Source organism: Lampetra planeri, chromosome 60 (assembly GCF_965212315.1).
Source record: "Lampetra planeri chromosome 60, kcLamPlan1.2.h2, whole genome shotgun sequence".
In the NCBI taxonomy this organism is placed as follows: Eukaryota; Metazoa; Chordata; class Hyperoartia; order Petromyzontiformes; family Petromyzontidae; genus Lampetra; species Lampetra planeri.
In genome coordinates, this window is record NC_136166.1 from 5,027,666 (window position 1) to 5,051,380 (window position 23,715).

The 23,715-nt window shown below is 49.8% G+C and overlaps 1 protein-coding gene across 1 annotated transcript in view; it reads left to right on the top strand.

Moving 5' to 3' along the window:
• The window catches only part of LOC144736311 (glycine receptor subunit alphaZ1-like), a 174,056-nt gene that overhangs the window by 72,914 nt on the left and 77,427 nt on the right, over positions 1-23,715 (top strand). The window contains exon 3 of the mRNA XM_078618959.1: positions 21,207-21,334. Within this exon, the coding sequence (XP_078475085.1) occupies positions 21,207-21,334 (128 nt within the window). The remainder of the gene's footprint in view (positions 1-21,206; positions 21,335-23,715) is intronic.

A 23,715-nucleotide genomic window follows, 5' to 3' on the forward strand; every position in this document is an offset into this window, starting at 1 on the left:
TACCCCCTGATATATACTGCCATAGACAAACCCAACATTAAATTATATACTGTATTACTATACACCACCCTATACCTTGTACATTGTAATATTACACTATGTATTATTCTACCCACCCTACTGTATATCACACTGCTGTATATTCACTATACAATTACGATACTATATATTACTTTATACATTGTCTTAAACATTACAATTTTATACTATTTATTATTGTACAATCCGCTATACACTATACCATTGACCGTCGCGTGAAAGATACTGAGAGGAAGCAACGAAATATGTCAATGGGAGAGTGGTGGTAGGAGGCTTGCAGCGGAGCAAGGAATCCATTCCCTGCGGAGAATACAAGATACACAGTCAATGCCAGTGAGTGGACTGCGGTATGAAAGTCACTGTAAACGTGAACACAATCAGTTAAGATCCGAAATGGTTTATTACGTCCTTCCAATGATTGCTGAGCCAGAATCCATCTTCTCGGTTGAAATTGTCTCTGTGTTTGTATATGTGGATCGCCTCATGAATGAATCTTTCATGGTAGCCAGATGGCTTGCAGAGAACCTCTGTCTTGGAGAAGTCAATATCATGTGAGCCCACTGAATTGTAACAGTGATCTGCCACGGCTGAGGTGTTTGTCCTACCGTGTTTCAAGTCTGCTTTATGTTCACGGATGCGGTCAGAGACATGTCGTTTGGTTTCTCCAATGTAACTGCTACCACAGAGGCAACTTAGTTTGTAGACGCCAGGGTACTGTATGCCTGGAACCACATCTTTTACAGACGGGACCAGATCACGGATTTTATGTACTGTGTTGAATCGGACCTGGATCTTGTGTTTTATCAGGATTTTGGAGATCTTTTTTTTTGTGAGCCCAGCAATGTAGGGTAAGGCGATGGTTTTGAAAGGCTCCTCAACAGGATCCTTCTTGATGGTAGGAGTGATGGCTTTGCGGATTGTGTAGTCTGAGTAACCATTAGCCTTAAGAGCTTGGCGTACGTGTTTGAGTTCACTGGCAATGTGTTCCTGGTCGGAGATGCATTGGGCTCTATGGTATAGAATCTTGATGAGGGAATTCTTCTGGGATCGATGATGGTGGGAATCCGGTTTTAGGTAAGCATCTGTATGGGTGGCTTTCCTGTAGACAGAGTGGCTCATTGAACCATCAGGTCTCCTTTTAATTAGGACATCCAAAAAGGGTAGATTGCCATCTTTTTCGACTTCCATCGTGAATCTGATGGCTGGGTGTATGGAATTGATGTGGTCGAGAAATTGGTCTAGAGCAGGCTGGCGATGTGGCCAGATGACAAAAGTGTCATCTACGTACCTCTTCCATAAGGTCGGGCGTAGAGTGGCAGTCTGTATGGCGTCAGTCTCAAATTTCTCCATGAAAACGTTGGCTACAACCGGAGATAGGGGGGAGCCATTGGGGTGCCCTCAGTTTGTTTGTAGAAAGTTCCATTCCAGGTGAAGTATGTGTTGGTTAAGCAGTGTCTCACCAGGGGGGGTACCCCAGTATCCAGTCTTTTATGAACCAAGTCTTCAATGATTGCGATGGTGTCAGGTACAGGAACTTTGGTGAATAAGGAAACCACATCAAAACTGACAAGCAGGTCGTCTGGGGACAGGGAAATTCCCTTGATTGTCGATACCAGGTCAGTAGAGTTTAGTACCGCAGAGGTGGTTTTTCCAGTGAAAGGCCGTAGGATTTCAGACAAAAAACGAGCCAATTTATAGGTGGGGGAGTTGATAGTAGAGACAATGAGACGAAGAGGTGTATCTTCTTTATGTATCTTTGGCAAGCCATATAATCTTGGTGGCCTGGCTGCAGAAGGTTTCAAAGAGAACTGTTTGGTTTGATCAAATAATGCGGTTGAATCGGAAATGATTTTGTTGGTTTTAATGACGAGGCTGTTGGTGGGGTCTCTTTTTAAATCCTTTATATTAAGTTCGCTTGCTTGCTTGCGTGCTTGCTTGCTTGCTTGCGTGCTTGCTTGCGTGCTTGCTTGCTTGCTTGCGTGCTTGCTTGCTTGCTTAGGACCGTGCAAATCTTTCGGTCGTTTTTTAACCCACTTCCCGTGATCCAATCGCGCTCACATTTTCCACACAGACTCGTTGTGCCAGACAATTATTGTTCGTGAAAAAAAATTCTCAAAATTTTACGATTTTTAGGCAAAAAAAAAATATTTTACATATATTCAAATAGAACTCATTCATGGCTTTGGCTGAACGTCAGAGTGTAAGAGCCCAGAGCGTAACCCCTCCACAGGCCGTGGCGGAGTAGCGCAGTTGGTAGCGCCCTCGCTTCCCATGCCAAAGGTCGCGGGATCGATCCCCGCGTCCTCCACAGGCGAATATATTTTTTAATCCTTTATATTAAGTTCGCTTGCTTGCTTAGGACCGTGCAAATCTTTCGCTCGTGTTTTAACCCACTTCCCGTGATCCAATCGAGCTGACATTTTCCACACAGACTCGTTGTGTGTGACAATTAATTTTCGTGAAAAAAAAATCCAAAATTTTACACTGTTTAGGGAAAACAAATTAAATATTTAATTACCAATTGCTTAATGGTGGCAGACAATCATCTGACCCATAGGTGGCAGCCATCTCAAGCCAGAGGACGAGAGGACTCTAGCCGCCACGCATATAAAGGATTTATAGTGAAAAACTTTGTTTTTACGGGTTTACTTGTTATTTTTGTATAGCTGCCATCGTTGAGTAGTTCTTGAATTTTGTTGTTGTAGGTATCGTGAGTGTGTGGGGGAGATGAGGCGACGCTCCTCGTGTAGCGGTGTTCATAATAACAATAACAACGTGACATTGTATTTTTTGCGAAAACGACGTAAAACGGGGGAGACGTAAATGGGGGCATGGGGAGTGTGACCGTACGTTGAACTTCGTTCGCACCGTATGTAGGCCGAACCGTGATAATCGGCACTCAGCTACCCAGTAAGCGTGCCAGCGCAAACCGTTGGATGTGAACGATTTAACGCCGCCAATGCATCGCTGCTTCGGTACACCGGTAATGACATCGGCACGTTTGTTCATCACGTGGCGACTTCATGAATTGGCTGTGGTCGGGTGGAGGAGAGTGTACGACACACAGTTAACTCACACGGCGATCCGACCCAAAAACCTATTTTTGAATCGAAACGTTGTGTGGCGAGAGCCTGCGTGTTAATTTAACCATCTTGGTATTTTTGTTTGTAAACTGGTCCACGACAAACAGTTGATGGGTTGGTCGTGGTCCACCACAGTGGCTATAAGATGTTAACTACATCGCCTGGTATACAGGAGGTCGTGGGTTCGATCCTAACTCTGATGCCTGCTGCTGTATATTTGGAGTTTGCGTGTCTCTCTCTCTCTCCCCGTGGTCACAAGGATTTTTCTCCGGGTCCTCCCCTCCACATTCAGAATCAACATCACACGTTTAGAGTGTTTGGCTGCTATACATTTCCACATGATAAGCCACGTCGTTGAGCTATCACTTGTGGCCAGGTCGCTTCTGAAAAATAGCTATACAGTAGCTCACTGTCGACTTTATCTGTTGAAATAAAAAAAACACTTTATAGTAAAAAAAAAAGTTTGTGAGCCACTGTATGCCACGTGATGTGGAAGTGAAATGAGAATTGTTCTCCCATCGGTTGATTATTTTATACTTTTTCATGCTATATCTCCCGCAAGATTGCTGTAACAACAACAAAAATTTGATAACGTCCAACAATTCGTCATCGAGAGGGAAATTCGGAGCGCGTGCGATACGAGTGCTGGGTCTACTCTGCCGACTGCATCCCACGGAAATCGCCGGGGCTGCCGAAACTAAAAAATAAATAAACCGCAACGCTTAAAGCTTTCGCGACTGCAGGAATTCATATTATTTGGGTCTTTCGGTAAAGTCACGTAGATAGGTTTAAATAAAATAACAAAAAATAAAAAAAAAACTCCGACGTTTCGATCGCAACACAAGCGTTCGTCTTCGTGATGACGAACGCTTGTGTTGCGATCGAAACGTCGTAGTTTTTTTGTGTTTTTGTTTGAATGTCAGCAATAAGCGATTTCTGCAGAACTGAAGCGGTCTGTAGAATGTGCTGTTGTTTTTATATTATTGGGTCTTTCGGTAAAGTGACGTAGATAGGTTCAAAGAAAATAACAAAAAATAACCCAAAACTACGACGTGGTCGTCTTCCTGAAGACATTAGCTTATGTTGCGATCGAATCGTCGTAGTTGTTTGTTATTTTTTGTTAATTTCTTTGAACCTATCTACGTGACTTTACCGAAAGACCCAAAGAATATAAGCTACAACGCCTCCGCTTTATTTATTCAAACGCTTCACCTGGAATAATCCCTCGAGGCAACATTAACGTGTTGCCCCCGAAAAGAAGAGGTGCAAAAAGTATCATATATTTTTATTACAGGTGGCTGTTTAAAGAAAATCAAATAATCCCATAGAGTTACACAGCGGGCTTCCCGTACTCTGTTGGTTCACGCACCGTCAGTTTGTGTTTTCAAAGCGGATTAACCCAGTAATCTGCAAACTTTACTGTTCGGAGTGCTGGTGATGTTGAAGGGAGCGAGCTGGCTCAGGAAGCACCCAGGATAATCTGTTTCCGAGTTCCAAATAAAGATGTCTGGCTGACGGCACTGAAACAAAGATCCCCCGTGTAGCCTCTAATAGACTGCAGGGGCAAGTGCTGTAAGCGAGTAGCACCTACGAAAGCCGGAACGGCACACGAGGTGGTGGGTCGCTAGCAACCATGCCCGGCCTCCTTTGTCTCTTTTGTCTCCATGTTTACACACTTCACCAGGTACTAATTTGAGGCCGAGTCGACCTACGGGGAGGCCCAGGACCGGTTCATATAATTGTCATTGATATCGGTGGCCTGTGAGCGTGAATCGAACTCGGTTGGCCCGGTTCGTAGCAGCATCCCGCTTAGCACTACACTACCACTGGCACTGCTGAGCAACTGATTTAAATAATGACAAGCTGAATTAAATTAATTGGTCTGCGAGATGTTCATACGGGCACTCCGGCTAATTACAGGCACTATGTTTTGCTATAATTTCTCCTGTAAACCTATTTCATATTTGAAATATTTTGTTCCTGGGACACTCCTTTTAATGCTACCACTGATTGCCCAGTAAACGTCCAATGACGTTGGGCAAATGTTGGCACGTGGATGGAAACTATGTAACAACATTGTCCTGCAACGTTGGTCCTAACGGTCCATGATTGCTGGGTAATCTAATTGTTTAGTAACAGAGATGAGAGGAACTAGTACGTGGCTGAAGTTTCTTGTCACGAAATTATAGCCACGAGATTGTTGTATTTTCACTTTTCGTTTCAGCGTTAACAGATTTTTTTTCTCCCCTCGTTGAATTTGGTGCAGTGGCTCTGCTCCTTCGAAACGTGTAATGGCTTCTTGATTCCTAAACATGACAGAGGCCAAAGAGGCCGTCCATACATGACGTCACGCACCTGGGGGGGGGTCAGACATTTGTGACGATGTGTGACGAGGGGGGGGGGGGAGAAATGTGACGTCACATCAAAATGCGCAACTTTAAACAAATAGACACTTTTCTACTTAATTAAATAGACTTTTTAATAAATGTTTTCTCCTACATCAGAGTGCAGCGCCACATTAAATACGCACTACAATGACAATTGTTTAAAGCGATTTGAAGCATGTTTTATTTTCAAAATGGAAATATGGTTTTGGGGGGGGGGGGGCAGAGTTTTGTGACGTCATATTTGAGGGGGGGGGGGGTTCTGACTTTTTGTGACGCCGTGTGACGAGGGGGGGGGGAAGGGGGGCAAAAATCGTCCAAAATCGCGTGACGTCATTTATGGACGGCCCCTTGAGAAGCAAGCGTGCGGCAGAGTGTGCCACCCGACCTCGGGGATTTTGAACGCGTTCTCGAACTTGCCCGCGCGTTTTGTTCACACGTAAGATCAGTGTTTTAATCCGGGGCAGCCTCCCATTCCGAGGAGTGTGTCGCCTTCTTGATGGGTGCTGGCGGGCAGGAGGGTTTGTTGGTACGTGTAGCGGAAAAGACGACCGCGCAGGCGAAAGGAGCAGTGGGCGGCGGCTTTCGATGCGGCCGAGGGCAGCGTAGTGGACTGGGGTGACATCGGGTGCAGGGGGTGAGGTTCTGGGGAGGCTGCGTTGGAAGTGAGGAGGCAGTGTTAGAGGGGGGGGGGGGAGGGGTAGAGAGAGGGGGTAGAGAGAGAGGGAAGGGGTAAGGAGAGCAGAGTGTGAAATATATTGTGAAATCATTCATTTAAAAAGGGGGGGGTTACACAAAGCAAATCATTAAAAAACCAAAAAAAAATTATGATTGAAGCAAAGTGCCGACTACACCGAGCATCTTCTTGTTTCCTCTGATCTGAAAAAGGAGAGAGAGAGGGAAGGAGGGAGGGAGTGAGCGAGAGAGAGAGAGTGAGAAAGCCAGGGGTTTATGGCGATGATTGGGGGGGGGGGGCTTTGCTTTGGAGAATGCACCAAGCAGAGGTGAGGAGTGGGTTGGAGGGAGGGCGCGGGAGGCTGGAGAGTGTCCCTGAGAATGCGGCAATCCCTGCAGTGATGCCCGCCCGCTGGTAGAGATGACGGCTTCTGTCCTTGGTCGTTTGAGCGAGATGGTACGGATTGCTGTGGTGATCATGTCTGCTGAAACCGAGAATGACAAAAAGCACACTTCATGATAGGGTTTTTTTTTGGGGGGTCGTTAAACTCGCCGCCGCACGACACAGCCAATCAGGAAGGTTTGTCACGTAAGCAAAACAACACATTTATATTTACGCGATCTAACCCATCAAAACTCTTATGGATAATATTGGTCGCGAAAGCATACGTGTTCAAAAGCACACTGTTTAATACCCACTCTGCATTGCATATTGTCCGTGCGCGTGTGTTTTTGTTGTCACGGCAGTTAAAGCCGTGGTGTTTTATTACGTTGTAGACCGAGGCGAGCGAATGGGGCATCCTGGTTACGCGGCGGCGTAGAAAACTAAACTAAACTTTTTTACATTTTACCAGGTAAGGCCCACTGAGCTACGTAGCTCTTTTCAGAAGTGACCTGGCCATCACAAATGATAGCTCGACCGAGTGGCTTATTCATCATCGCGTGGAAATTGATGGCAGGCAAAAAAACTCGAAACGTGTTGATTCAAAAATCTGGAGGGACAGACCGGAGGACCTGGAGGAAAATTCACCCGACCACGGAGAGAGAGAGACGCAAACTCCAAATATACAGCAGGCGTCAGGGTCGGGATCGAACCCACGGCCTCCTGCATACCAGGCGAGGTAGTTAACATCTCACCATTGAGAGAGAGAGGCACGCAAACTCCAAATATACAGCAGGCGTCAGGGTCGGGATCGAACGCACGACCTCCTGCTTACAAGGCGAGGTAGTTAACATCTCCTAGCCACCGTGATGATGATGAGAGAGAGACACGCAGACTCCAAATATATCATCATGACAAAAAAATGTCATCACGCCGTAATCTGACGCATTCGGGGAAGGTGCGCACGGACGTATTCGTGCAAAGGAAAGTGCTGAAAACTCCCTGTGACCCACCAATAATGACTCACCAGGTGCCACAGTGGTGAGATGTTAAATACCTCGCCTGGTATGCAGGAGGTCGTGGGTTTGATCTTGACCCTGAAGCCTGCTGTATATTTGGAGTTTGCGTGTTTCTCTTTCTCTCTGCCCCCACGGTCGCGTGGATTTATCGCCGTGTCCTCCGGTTTTTCTCTCCACATTTACATACAACATCAGTGTTTGGCTGCTCTAAATGTCCACGTGATAAGCCGCTTCTCGCTGGGCTATCATTTGTGGTGGCCAGGTCTAGCACATAGCGCCGTGCTGCTATTGTGGGTCGTACCGGCAGTGCCGTATGAGGTTATGGCTCGCAATGTTGACGGGTCGATCATTGGCATCTGCGTTTTCATTTCACGCCCCGATGATGCCCTGCCCTGCCCGCTTCCAGGCACTCACACGTAGGGAAACAAGTCAGGAGAAGTGACACATCACGTCGCTGCTGATGTTCGATGCCTCTGGCTCGCGGACAAACCCGGTGGGACAAATCGTAGCGAATTGCCGACTGTCAAACGGGAAATGTTTTTTTCTCATTTGTATTTTTTTGGCAGGTTCCCCCCCCCCCCCTTCCCATAATTCTACTGTCATATAATTATCAAGAAGACAAATACGGTATACAGGTGTCTGCCAGCCAGCAGGTTGTATATTTGTGCGGTATTTTTGGCGTCCCACTGAGAAGGAAGGGGATTACGTGGATCAGGGGACGAGCATGGGAGACATCGTGTTGACTATGCACCAAGTCACATGGGCTTGGGCACGACATTGTAATGTGGACGTAAACTGTTTACTTGTAATGTGCGGCATAGTATTGATTCGAAGTCGTAGAGAAAGAACGACTCGGACTCGTAATGGGGAACCAGAGACAAGCCAAGATTTGCTCTAGCTCTGCAGTATTCTATAAAGCATCATCACACGAACTCCGGTTATCCTCGCAGAAGATTTTGGCTCAGCCATCGAACAAAGACGGCGGTCACCGCATCGCGCTCTTTCAGATGCGCTTCTGCGGCCGTCTGGAACGCTCTTCCGACATTAAGAAGCCACTGGAGCTACGCACTTTTAAATAATCTAGATTGAAAACTAATTTCTTTAGAACTGCTTTTTGGATTTGGTCTGTTGTCCTTACCTCGTACCTCCCTACGTACGGTACGAAAGAAGTTCACCGTACAGACATACGTGTGAACAGTGTGCGTGGGATGTGTACACAGTGTGTGGGGTGTCAATTTTGACGTGCAATTTTATTGAGGGACTGTTTGTTGTTGCTTTGGTGTGGTCTCGGAATGTTTTTATTTTGGCAGGTATTGATGTACTCGTTCAATTTGTACTTATGTCTTTTATGTATTTATATTTAGTGACTTGCTTCGCTTTCCTGCACGTTGCACTCCGATCGTGTTTTTTGTATTGTTTGTTGGTGTAACGTTCTGACCCCGTGACCCGGCTGGACATCTGTGAAAAAGAGCTTAATAGCTCATCAGATTTTCCCATGTCTTGATAAAGATTCTGATTCTAAACCCATTCCTTCCCACACAGATCGGCGACCCTGATTAGAGTATAACCCTCTCTCAACGATAATTGGTTCCACGAAACCGTTAAGTGATTTGCTCGTTAAGCGAGTATATAAATAAACGTTACAGGCTTAATTCGTTCCCATAGCATCGAAAGTTACCGCTTGTCACCCACAAAACGTACTTTATAATATTTAAACAATGGATATTAATACATAAAGTTACTAATAACATTATAAACACATACTATAAAAAAGATGGTTAATCAATGCATCAATTCATATTTACTGTACCTACAAAATCCTGTTGTTAACAGGGGAATGGATTGATAAGCGAACACATTGGGCTCTATGGAGGCATTACACTACTATATACTACACTACTATACACGACAATACTATACACGACTATACTACCATACCCGACACTACTATACACAACACTACAATACACTACACTACTATACACTACACTACAATACACTACACTACTATACACTACACTACTATACACTACACTATCATACACTACTGTACACCACTACTATACACTACTATACACTACACTATACACTACACACTGGGCGCGATCGAGACCCATCGTTAAGTGATTAGTTCTTAACAGGGGTGGTCATTAAGAGGGGTTCTATTGTACTCAATCGGATTGCATTTGTTTGTTGGCAAAACAATAATAATAGCAGTAAAAAAAAATGAAATAGCAGCTTCCATTTCTTCTCGAATAATTCAGCCTGTCTTCATGATGAAATGTCAAAACCCACCCACAGCGTCGTGACAACGCGAAGAGACGCTCTGTCAGCCGCGTTGCAGACGCCTCCGCATGCTATCTGTTGGGACGTAGCTTCGCTGCCTCGTGCGTTTGTGTTTGTGTCGACTGCCAAATGTAACAACAGGGTACGAGCGGTCGAGGAGGGACACGCGGCCGGGGAAGGTTTAGAATTGGGATTGCTGTCCAGACGTTGGATCGGATAAATGGGACCGACCCAGGTAATTTTGGACTGACCATACAAGCTTTGGTATGTGGCCAGATGAAGATCCAGGTCGCATTTCGATTAGCAGTGTGAAATATGTAAGGGTATTTATGCACACACGTGCTTGTTGTTGTCTAGCTATATTTAGATTTTCCTATTAAGAGTAATTTATAATCAGAAGATTAGCATGGCTCCCTTGCGCAGGAATGGCACGAACGTTTGTGAAGCGTTCCGTGATGAAAAAGACTCAAAAGAAAAGAGTAATTTATAATCGCACATTGATTTACCTTAAACCAATTATTAAGGTGATGCTGCTGCTGCGTTGGCAGTGGTGCACAAACAATAACAACAACAAAACTCAACACATTCGTCAATAACATGGTAGCCTTCAAAGTAAAATAAACAATAGGTGACGTTCCAGGCAACAACACATATGTAGAGGTGTAATTGTGTATGGGCACGGATGGCTAACAAACACAAGGGGCGTGGTTAGGGCCGTACACAGAGGAGGTGCTCACACCGACGTCCGCACCTGCATCCCCCACGGGCCCCTCCTGGGGGCCGAGTACTATAATAGATGGTGAGCCGGAGGGCTCGAGGTCGAGTATTAGCTTAAACCAGCGAAGAGCGAAGACCAGCTAGAATAGGCCCCGGAGCTCCCCTGGCTCGCTGTCCTTGTCAGGGCCGACCAGGGCAAGCCGGTGGCGTGGCCCCGAGAGCCCAGACTGACGTTCTTATAAGAGCCAGTCTGGAGACTCAGGGTGCCGGGATCCCAGCTTGACCAGGGCTGGGATAGGTAGCCTCCCCTAGCTCTGTAGTGGAGGACTCGGGCGTAGGTTAGTGGGGTTAGATGTTGCGTCTCCCTGTTAGATGAGTGAAGGTGACGATACCCCTCTAAGTGCTGTGTGTACCCGTTACTGTGCACAAGTTGGTGTTAATAAATAAGTGTGCCTCCGACTCCGTCGTCAAAGCCTCCTGAATACTTACTACATCTGGGGTCAGAAGTGAACGTTCAACGATGGACACACGAGGGACGACACGTACCAGGGAGTCGGAGATGGAGGACACCTCGGCCGAATCGGCACCAGAGATGGCCGAGGTCGGATCGGAGCAGCCGGGGCCGATTACACCCGCGCTGCTACGACAGGAAGGGGGGGATGCATCGGCCGAGGGACTTCGGCTGGCTCACTCCCGCCTGGCGGAGCTGCTCTACGCTGCGGCCGCCACGTTGGAGGAGATCACGCGGCTGGGGGCTGGAGGGGCTGCGCGGGACGGCGACGGCAGCCAACGCGTGGCGACATTTTCCGCTACCCTGACGCGGCTCGCGGTTAAATTTCCCACCATCACTACCGTGGGAGCAGAGGGCGGGGCTGGCCCGCGTCAGGTGACTGCTGAGGGCCAAGCACAAGCCGTGACATCATCAACACCGGCCAGCGCGTCAACAACGGAGCGACCGGCGATGCCATGCTCGCAGCCCGCCCACACTGTAACGTCTGCTGGGAACGACGGAGCGCGATCCGCAGCCACGGACGTCGCATTACAGCAGCGACTGCCGCCTCTCAAAGAATTCGTGGGCGCGGACGGGGACTGGGGCGGCTTCAAAAGACGGTTCATTGCTCATCAGGAGATGGCGAACTGGACGGACGCCGAAGCACTACGCGCGCTGCCAGTGATGCTGGACAACGATGCCCTGGCTACCCTCACCTCGGCGCCTAAAGAAAAGCGCGCCACGCTGCACTTGGCGCTGCAGCTGCTGTCCGCTGTCTACGGCCCGCCTTCGGACTGCAGGCAGCTGTTTCACGATCGCCAGCGGGGCGCCACCGAATCGCCTCTGGCTTTCCGGACGGCTCTCCTGGCCCTGGCGAAGGCAGCTTTTCCGCGGATGGACGAGGAGGGGGTGGACGCTATGGTGGCGGAAAAGTTGTTGATACTCGCGGATGAGCTGGACATCGCCGTCTTGGCTCAGGACGACACGGAGATGTCTTCCCTGCTGGTCGCACGCCACATCCACGGGGGCTTGCGGTCCCTGCGTTGCAAGGCTGCCAAGGGGGTGGCCGGCCATGTCATGGCGGCTCCCGCCCTTCCATCGGTGGAGGTCTGCGGGGTGGAGCGGCGGGAGGAATGGAGATCTGCGGGACCACAGGCTCGGAACAGACCGAGCCGCCAGGAGCAGCCCAGGCCATCTGGGGCGCTCACATGCTGCTACAACTGTGGCCTTCAAGGCCACGTTGCTTCAGGATGCCGGGCTCCCCGTCAGCGCGGGGCGACACCTCGTCAGGACGCCGCGCCGTCTCCACCCAAGCTCCAGCAGAGAAATACGGCGAGTCGTGGCACCTCACACGTTTGGCCCATGCACACATCCGACACACACTCATGCGCTGAAACGAACAGGGCTCGCAAATTGACGGCCGTTGCGTCGGATTGTTCTGAAATGCGGCGAGCGCTCCAACCGGGTCAGTGGTCGGAGCTCGCCCATCGTGTCGTTGCAGCGTCGGCGGGATCGTCGGTCGTGGTCGGTCATATTGATGGGGTAGAGGTGCGGATTTTAATTGACACAGGAGCATCGGCGACCATTATATCTGATTTGATTTATAACATCCTTCCCGTTCAAAGTCGTCCCTTGCTCCCCGTTGACGTGCCATGCTATGCTGCTAACGGGGGCTCGCTGGGCATCATTGGGCAAATCCGCGCTAAAATTTGCATTGGAGACATTAAATTATCCGGGCCTGTTTTGGTTTCCTCCTCACTGGCGGTTCCGTGCCTGTTGGGGACGGATTTCTTGGCCAAAATGCCCATTCGTATCTTGATCGACCAGGGGTGCATCGAGCTCCCGTCGGGCCGACGTGTTACATTTTTGTCTTCCCCCGCCACGGAGCGTCGGGCGTTTGCGACCGTGCAGGCGCTTGTGGCAAAAACTGTGCGCGTACCCCCGGGGGCTCAGATGCTCGTCCCTCTTAGGTTGCGTCGGCCGTTTGCTGAGGGGGTTGCGGATCGGGGGGTCTTGTTGGGACCATCTCGGGCCGGGGTCAATGGACCATGGTGAAAGGGGATGGGGACCCCTTCATTGCAGTCCTTAATGTAGGATCGCGAACGGCCGTGGTTCCTGAAGGGACCGTGCTTGCACACGCAACGCCGGCACCCTATGAGGAACCACTCGTGGGTCAGGTAAGCACTGATCCTCCGTCGCGACCGCATTCGGACTGTGATGACGGATGGCTGGATGCGCTTTGCGCGGGATCAGTGGACCTGTCCGACTCGCAGCGTGCGCAGCTGCGAGTTCTCCTGAAAGAATTTGCCGACGTTTTTAGTCAACACAAATTTGATATTGGTTGTACTAAATTGCTGCGACACCATATTGACACGGGTGACAGCGCGCCAATCCGCCAAAATCCCTTTCGGTTGAGTCCCGCCGAAAAGGATCATGTCAAATCGGCCGTTGATGACATGCTAGCCGCCGATATCATTTCCCCTTCCAACAGCCCGTGGGGCGCGCCGATCGTTTTGGTGAAAAAACACGACGGCTCACTGCGGTTTTGTGTCGACTTTCGGCGATTGAACAAAATTTCTGTGGCAGATGCGTACCCGCTTCCTCGAATGGATGAGTCGCTCGATGCCTTGGCGGGGGCGCGATTCTTTTCCACCCTGGATTTACTTTCTGGATTCTGGCAGCTTCCTCTGGATGACGAATCCAAACCTAAGACTGCTTTCCATACACCGCAAGGCCTCTTCCAATTTAACCGCTTGCCGATGGGCTTACATTCTGCGCCAGCAACTTTTCAGCGGTTAATGGAACTGGTCTTGGCGGGCTTGCAATGGGATTTGTGTTTAATTTACTTGGACGATGTCATCGTCTTTAGCAAATCATTCGATGAACACCTCCAGAGGTTGCGTGCTGTTTTTCTCAAAATGCGGGCTGCCAATTTGAAATTTAAACCGCAGAAGTGCCATTTGCTCCGCGAATCGGTGCGGTATTTGGGTCATATTGTTGGACGCTCGGGGATATCCACTGATCCCGCCAAAACGGAATGCGTCAGCTCCTGGCCGACTCCCACCTCGGTGGGAGAGGTCAGGAGTTTCATTGGGTTCGCGTCGTACTACCGACGGTTTGTGGCTGACTTCGCTACGATTGCGAAACCATTGCATGCCTTGACGTCCAAGGGAGTCAGGTTTCATTGGGGGCCGGAGGAGGAGGCTGCTTTTCGCGCCCTCCGGAATGCCCTGGTGGGGGCTCCGCCTTTGAATTACCCCGATTTCTCACAACCCTTCTTGCTCGATACAGACGCAAGTAACACGGGCATTGGGGGCGTGCTGTCCCAGCTCATTGGTGGCGTAGAGCATGTGGTGGCTTACGGTAGTCGGGTACTGTCTCCGGCGGAACAACGGTACTGCGTTACCCGTCGGGAATTATTGGCAATTGTTTATTTCGTTCAGCAGTACCGCCCGTATCTGTACGGTCGACGTTTCACCGTCCGTACAGATCATGCGGCTCTGCAGTACGCCCTGCGGGTTCAACAACCATCGGGGCAGTTGTCTCGATGGTTGGAGATTCTCCAAGACTACGACTTTGTCACCACATATCGTAAGGGCGTCCGCCACACGAACGCTGACGCCCTGTCGCGGTTGCCACCCACTTCGGAGTGCGCTTGCCTCTTGGGTTCGGGGCGTTGTAGGCCCCCGAACGTGACCACCGATTTGGTCCTCGTGGCCGCCGCCGATGCACCTTCAGCTTCGGGTCCTATCGAGCAAGAAGGGAGGGATTCGTTGCTGGGGTTGTCGGTTGCGGAGTGGGGACGCCTCCAAATGGAGGACACCTCCCTCCTCGCTCTGCGCCGTCGCACCGGGGGGGTTGGTCAGGGGATGGCGAACGTTGTCTCGTGGGGGTTGTTCCAGGGGCTTTTAATGCACTGGGACGGGAAATCCCGCCGCCAACGGCTCGTGGTGCCTGCAGCATTGAGGGGTAAGGTGGTATGGGCTGCGCATGAGTGGCTCCTGCACTTGGGGGTTCACAAGACCTTTGCCATTCTCCAGCTCGATTTCTTCTGGCCGGGCATGGCAAAGGACGTGCGGGATCTCCTGGGGTCGTGCACACAATGTGCGCAGCGGAAGCCACCAGCAAGGGGGTCCAACCCTCCGCTGCAGTCCATAAAGGTTTCCCGGATTAACGAGCTCGTTGCTCTGGATATTCTCAGGCCATTTCCCGCTACACCCAGGGGAAATAGGTATTTATTGACAGGGGTCGAATACTTCACGAGATGGCCCATGGCCTGGCCCCTGGCCAACCAGTCGGCAGCAGCCATCGCGGAGGCCTTTGTCCAGGGCTATGTCCTCGACAAGGGTGCTCCGGAACGGCTGCTGACTGACCAGGGTAAGAATTTTTCGGGGAAACTCCTCCGCGAGGTGTGCGACCTCTTGGGTACGGAGAAAATTCGGACCTCCCCATATCACCCACAAACTGACGGGATGGTGGAACGGCTGCATCGGACTATCACGTCCATGCTGTCCCAACAGGTATCGGAATCCCAGACAGATTGGGACCTTCGCATTGCCGGTGTGTTACAAGCCTACAGGATGGCTCCCCATGCGGCCACCGGATTTTCCCCTTTCTTTTTGATGTATGGCCGCGAGGCTAACCCACCTGTGACGACCCAGCTGAAGCTCTCGGCGCCTCAGGCAAAGTCTACATTGTCCGAACACGTTAAATTTAACATCGGCAAATTATCTGAGGCGTGGGAAGCGGCCGTGCAAAATTCTGAACTCCGCCAGAAGGCGAACGAGAGGCTTAGGCTGGGGCGGGTACATGTGTTCAAATGGAAACCGGGGGACAGGGCATGGTTGCACTGTCCCCAGGTGCCGCTGGCGACATCGTCAAAGTTGGTACGGCCGTGGCGGGGGCCCGTGGAGGTTGTACAAGTCTTGCGGCCGCAATGTGTACGCGTCAAATGGGGGAGGCGTCGGTGGTACGTGCACCCCTCCAGGTTGAAACCGTTCATTGCGCCGCCCCGTGGTTTGCACACACACACGCATGGCCAAACGTGTGAGGGGTCCGCCGACTCCCCGACGTCGCTGCTTTCGCCTAACCTGACATCGACTGTTCCATCTCCAGGTGTAACAGGAGTGACGGGTCCACGACCGCCAACCCCTCCCGGGGGGGTCGGGGGTCACTCGCCAGCGAAGCCAGACTCTCTCGCACCCGGACCGTCAACAACCGCCACTGAGCGTGGCGGGACGGGCCCTTGTGACGGGCCCGCCGCGAGAACGCGCGCCAAAACGCGCAGACTTTTCTGAGGTCGGCCGTTGGGGGGCCCTTGCAGATGGTGGGGGGAGGCGTCCGGAGCGCATGTATATATGTTGGTTTTGCGGAATGGGGTATTTATTCGGGGGGGTGCGTCGGGTTATTTTTTTCTTCCTGTTTCCTGTTGTTGTTGTTGTTATGGTTGTCATTGTTCTTGTTAAAATTACGCGAGGCACACACGGTTTTGGGGAGGGATGCACCTTTATTCTGATTTTGTTGCAGCCGGGGACGGCTGCGAGCTGTACAGGGGGGGGGGGTGATGTAGAGGTGTAATTGTGTATGGGCACGGATGGCTAACAAACACAAGGGGCGTGGTTAGGGCCGTACACAGAGGAGGTGCTCACACCGACGTCCGCACCTGCATCCCCCACGGGCCCCTCCCGGGGGCCGAGTACTATAAAAGGTGGTGAGCCGGAGGGCTCGAGGTCGAGTATCAGCTTAAACCAGCGAAGAGCGAAGACCAGCTAGAATAGGCCCCGGAGCTCCCCTGGCTCGCTGTCCTTGTCAGGGCCGACCAGGGCAAGCCGGTGGCGTGGCCCCGAGAGCCCAGACTGACGTTCTTATAAGAGCCGGTCTGGAGACTCAGGGTGCCGGGATCCCAGCTTGACCAGGGCTGGGATAGGTAGCCTCCCCTAGCTCCGTAGTGGAGGACTCGGGCGTAGGTTAGTGGGGTTAGATGTTGCGTCTCCCTGTTAGACGAGTGAAGGGGACGATACCCCTCTAAGTGCTGTGTGTACCCGTTACTGTGCACAAGTTGGTGTTAATACATAAGTGTGCCTCCGACTCTGTCGTCAAAGCCTCCTGAATACTTACGACACATACATTAGCTTTGGCCATTACCCGACACGTTGCCTACGACTGTACATACGTTTCCTTTCAAGGCCACAGTGTTGTTGACGAATGTGTTGCGTATTTGCACATTTAAAATGTTGCAAATAAATTAAAATTGTACACATTTTATCTGGCAATGCACGCATTTGTTATTGTGTTTGGCTACTGGTGCCTCTATAGGCAGTGTGAGAGATCACTGTGATTGGCTACTCGTGCCGCTATAGGCAGTGTAAGAGATCACTGTGATTGGCTGCTGGCTCCTCTATAGGCAGTGTGAGAGATCACTGTGATTGGCTACTCGTGCCTCTATAGGCAGTGTGAGAGATCACTGTGATTGGCTGCTGGCTCCTCTATAGGCAGTGTGAGAGATCACTGTGATTGGCTACTGGTGCCTCTATAGGCAGTGTGAGAGATCACTGTGATTGGCTGCTGGCTCCTCTATAGGCAGTGTGAGAGATCACTGTGATTGGCCACTGGCACCTCTATCAGCAGTGTGAGAGATCACTGTGATTGGCTACTGGTGCCTCTATAGGCAGTGTGAGAGATCACTGTGATTGGCTACTGGCGCCTCTATAGGCAGTGTGAGAGATCACTGTGATTGGCTACTGGCGCCTCTATAGGCAGTGTGAGAGATCACTGTGATTGGCTACTGGCCCCTCTATCAGCAGTGTGAGAGATCGCTCTGATTGGCTACTGGCACCTTTTTGGCAGTGCCTGTGTATAGAATAGGAGTCCAAGAATGATGCCCTCGTGAAGGCCACGCTGCTACCGTGTTGAACAGCTGCAGCTGAAATGTCCCCCAATACACGCGGACCGTTGGAGTAAACGTTAGTCAAATAGTTCCAATCACATGCCAACGTTGGCCCAACGTTGGCCCCAACGTTGGTATATTTGCTGGGATGTCGGGACTGAAACAACTCCAGCCGGAGGCTGCCAAATATCCCCGTCTGTTGAGTTTGGAAACGTGTGGTACTTTGAACACAAGTACGTGTCAGTGTCAGCATCGGCATGGCTGCGTGCATTTGAAAGCACAAAATACATGGTACACTTCCTATTGTGGTACAGATTTAAGCTATGATAAAAACTGCGTTTCTTAGCTAATGGGGTATATAAGCACCAAACGTGCTGGGATGATGAATGGAATTGAGGCATCGGCCCGCATGCTTTGTTCTGCCGACGCACTAGTCGCTTGAGTGTCGTGTGCGTGCAACAGAAGACACCACCTGCGTTTGATTTCAAACCAGCGCAAGGTCGCGCTTTGGTCGCCGCTTGCAAACATTTTTCTTTTTGATCGCACGCCATCGTCACCTTCTCTCGCTGCGAGACGTCTCCCGGGCGTTGCGGGGCGATGGCACGTATGTATGTATGTATGTGCGTGTGAACTTCTTTCGCACCGTACTTAGCCACCGGTGCTCATCGGAGGTGCGGGGGAGGGGGGAAGGACAACAAACCAAGCACAAAAAGCAGCGCTAAAGAAATTAGTTTTAAAATCTAGATTTAAAAGTGCATAGTTCCAGTGCACTTCCTAATGTCGAGAGGAAGAGCATTCCAGACGGCCACAACAGCGCATCTGAAAGAGCGCAATGCAGTGACCATCTTTGTTCTATGGCTAGCCAAAAGCTGCTGTTGCGAGGATAACCAGTGGATTGATAAAGGACTGTAATCTATTATCGTTATGTATTTAAAATCCTAACCAGCCAGGATGCACTGTGGTTAGATCGCTCAACTCACAATGAGAATGTTACAATTTTAAAAAGCTGCTGGTATGTATGTTGAACTTCTTTCGCACCGTATATAGCCAACCTTGCTAATCAGAGGTGCGATGTAAGGACAACAAACTAGAATACAAAGCATTACTCAAGAAATGAGTTTGTCAATCTAGATCATTTAAACGTGTACAGCTCCAGTGGCTTCCTAATATCAGAAGGGAGAGCTTTCCAGACGGTCGCAGAAGCGATGCTGTTGTGCTCCTGTGCGGGGTTTGTTCGTCGGGCGAGAGAGTCACTGTGTTACAGGCGATGTAAGACTTGTCATTTCTCAAAGAAGGAGTATTTTTGTGACAGTGATAATAACAAGCAATCAGTTTTTATGTAGTTTAACACAAAGGCTTTCGCGACCAATATCATTCATAATACAGGTTTTTTGGGTTAGATCGCGTAAATATGAATGTGTCGTTAAACCCACCACCACCCGACAGCTAATTCGTAAGCTTTGTCACGTAAACAAAACATGACTATTCGTAACGAGTACAGCACCATGGTGTGTTGGAGAGCCAAGCCACAACATTTACAATCTTAGCATGTAGCAACTGCATCACTCAACGGTCGGCGATCCCCGCAAACATTGAAGTGCTGATACATTTAGGTGTTTTCAGCAAATTCACGAAGTCTTGGGTTCGATCTAGACCCCTGACTGCCTGTATATTTGAAGTTTGCATGTATCTCTCCCCGTGGTCACGTGGATTTTTCTCCGGGTCCTCCGTTTTTTTCTATCCACATTCAGAAACATGCGTTTCGAGTATTTGGCTGATATAAATTTCCACGTGATATACGCCACTGAGTCAGGTGATCATTTTTGGCCAGGTCGTTTTTGAAAAAGAGCCATATAGCTCAAGTGGGCATTACCTGGTAAAATAAAAACACATTGTCCTGCGGAGGGAGCTGGTAGGAACGTTGGGTTGCTCGGTCAATGGCCAGGGTCAACGGCGGCGTGGTGTATTCCGCAAATATGCCCGACTGTGAGGGCGGGCACAAGCCGGCGTGAGTAGGTTAAACGTTGAGTTTTATAAGGGCACCACGGGGTGACCAGCCCCTCCCCACCCAGCCCCACCCCTCTCACCCCCCCACCCAGCCCCACTCCTCCCACCCCCACTAGCCCCACCCCTCCCCACCCAGCCCCTCCCCACCCTCCCCTCCCCACCCGAGCCCCTCCCTCTTCTCCCCACCCAACCCCTCCCTCCCCTCCCCACCCAGCCCCTCCCAACCCTCCCCACCCAGCCTCTCCCCACCCTCCCCACCCAGTCCCTCCCCACCCAACCCATCCCCACCCTCCTCTCTCCACCCAGCCCCACCCCTCCCATTTTTGGATGCACGACGGACGGACGGACACAATAATCCCCTGTGGGCTTGTGGAACCAGGTGGTTCCTACCAGTAACATTTGTCGAATTGTAGTTGTATTGTAAACTCGTGGGAGGAAACCAGAGCACCTAGAGAAAGGAGAGCAAGGGGGCAACACACTATCCCCATACAGATGGGACAGATGATATCAGCTCGCACTTTGTAGTAACCGCCTTCTCCTGGCGAGCCAGGGGTATGGCACCTCCTGGACGCCCCCGTGAGAAGGGAGTTTCGCAACGTCTGTGCCGTGATCCACTAACCCTCGATTGCCAACTCAACATCGCTAGATTACAGGCGGCCACGTGCATTAGCAATATCTCCCTCGCCACGAGGGAGATGAAGGCGGCTGGGCGTGGTGTTGTGGCCATACACTCACCCCTCTCGTGCCTCGTGTGCCGTTTCCAGCCTTCACAGGTGCTCGCTAACAGCATGGGGGAAGCTTTCGCACCGTATGTAGCCAAACCGTGCTAATCGGAGGTGTGTAGCCACCACCGCCCGGCTAAAAAGTTCTTGAAAAATACGTTGTTTCTAGATTTGCATCCCTCCTCCCTGGCTCTTACCCTATATAATCGCTTGTCACATACAGCTCTCTGCCCACTACAGTATTTTGTTTTGCTGTGGTTGTCCCACCTGATGACGGAAGCTTGCTTGTGTTGCCTCCGAAACGTGGTGATTTAGTTATTTTTATTTTCACCTACGTGATTTTACCGAAAGAACCAAGATTATGAATCCCTGCAGTCACGAAAGCTTTAAATGAAAATGTAGTACGTGCGTTGTTTATTTATTTTATTTTCTCCCGTTTAAAAGCTCGCAGAGGAACACAATGTTCTCAAAAACTTAACAATTGTGCTCGTCCCTCTCTCCCGGTCCGTGTGACAGCCGGTCACCATCTCGGGACACGGAGGAGCAGAATGTGAACAACAACAACGTCTCTCCGTCCGACTTCCTCGATAAGCTCATGGGTCGGAGTTCGGGCTACGATGCGCGAATACGGCCGAACTTCAAACGTGAGTCTGCCAAACGCATCACCCAGTCCCTTCGGGCTCCCACCTCCGTGTGAGGACACTTCGATGGTTTTGTCGAATGACCGTGCTGCAGTGTTTGTCTCCTTGGCTGTGCAGGGGGCAGGATTGCGATGTTCACGCGGCCATCGAATTGACTGGGCAACCGCTTGCTGCTGTTGCTGTGCGGTTGTTGTCTTGGTGGTGTGGTCTGGGATGTGTTTTGGTGTGGTCTTTTGCTGCCTTGCCCAAGCTTGATAAATGGGACTTATGTAATTAATAAAATAATGTTAGGTATTTGTATTGAGTGACCTTGCTGACCATTTTCTTTATTTTTGCAATCCTGTCGTAATTTTTTTTGTGTTTGCCGTTGTAACTTTTCTGACCCCCGTGCCCTGACCGGACGTCTAGAAGAATTACAGTAACATTTAAACAAAAATAAACGTAACGTACGACTAGGTGGAAGTTATATGCGCAGTAAATGTGCAACGTCGGGCCAACGTCAGTGTTCGGTTGTAACCATTGCACCAGTGTTGGCCGCAGCGTTCCATATATATTTTTTCGGTTTCACGAAATTTCGCGTCGACGCGAATCGACGAATCGCGGACACGCGTCGGTTAACGAAATTGGATTTCTGCATTACGGCGAAATTTGACTCACGGCCGCGCGTGCGTGCCTCGTGATATCGTCAAACGAAAAGCCACCCTGGAGGATGGGTCGTTATCCATCAGCCGCAGCGTCACCGTGTCCCTGCAGTCAATAGAGTAACGAGCGTGGGGCTGGTAAGGGGTGCCTTCCACCCCCTCCCCCTTGGTGGGCAAAGCTACAAGTTGGGCCCCCCCCCAGACAACCACCGTGAGATTTGTTTTCAACAGCATTGGGGGCCCACACCAGACCGATTTTTGCACAGCCTGAGCTGATAATGTAGTTACTACGCCACTGATAATGTAGTCACTACACCACTGATAATGTAGTTACTACGCCACTGATAATGTAGTCACTACGCCACTGATAATGTAGTTGCTACGCCACTGATAATGTAGTCACTACGCCACTGATAATGTAATCACTACGCCAGTGATAATGTAGTCACTACACCACTGATAATGTAGTTGCTACGCCACTGATAATGTAGTCACTACGCCACTGATAATGTAGTTGCTACGCCACTGATAATGTAGTCACTACGCCACTGATAATGTAATCACTACGCCACTGATAATGTAGTTGCTACGCCACTGATAATGTAGTCACTACACCACTGATAATGTAGTTGCTACGCCACTGATAATGTAGTCACTACGCCACTGATAATGACGTTACTACGCCACTGATAATGTAGTTACTACGCCACTGATAATGTAGTTACTACACTGATAATGTAGTTACTACGCCACTGATAATGTAGTTACTACGCCACTGATAATGTAGTTACTACACTGATAATGTAGTTACTACGCCACTGATAATGTAGTTACTACGCCACTGATAATGTAGTTACTACACTGATAATGTAGTTAATACGTCACTGATAATGTAGTTACTACGCCACTGATAATGTAGTCACTACGCCACTGATAATGTAATTACTACGCCACTGATAATGTAGTCACTACACCACTGATAATGTAGTTACTACGCCACTGATAATGTAGTCACTACGCCACTGATAATGTAGTTGCTACGCCACTGATAATGTAGTCACTACGCCACTGATAATGTAATCACTACGCCAGTGATAATGTAGTCACTACACCACTGATAATGTAGTTGCTACGCCACTGATAATGTAGTCACTACGCCACTGATAATGTAGTTGCTACGCCACTGATAATGTAGTCACTACGCCACTGATAATGTAATCACTACGCCAGTGATAATGTAGTCACTACACCACTGATAATGTAGTTGCTACGCCACTGATAATGTAGTCACTACGCCACTGATAATGACGTTACTACGCCACTGATAATGTAGTTACTACGCCACTGATAATGTAGTTACTACACTGATAATGTAGTTACTACGCCACTGATAATGTAGTTACTACGCCACTGATAATGTAGTTACTACACTGATAATGTAGTTACTACGCCACTGATAATGTAGTTACTACGCCACTGATAATGTAGTTACTACACTGATAATGTAGTTAATACGTCACTGATAATGTAGTTACTACGCCACTGATAATGTAGTTACTACGCCACTGATAATGTCGTTACAATGCCACTGATAATGTAGTTACTACGTCACTGATAATGTAGTTACTACGCCACTGATAATGTAGTTACTACACTGATAATGTAGTCACTACACCGCTGATAATGTTGTTACTACGCCACTCATAATGTAGTTACTACACCACTGACAATGTAGTCACTACA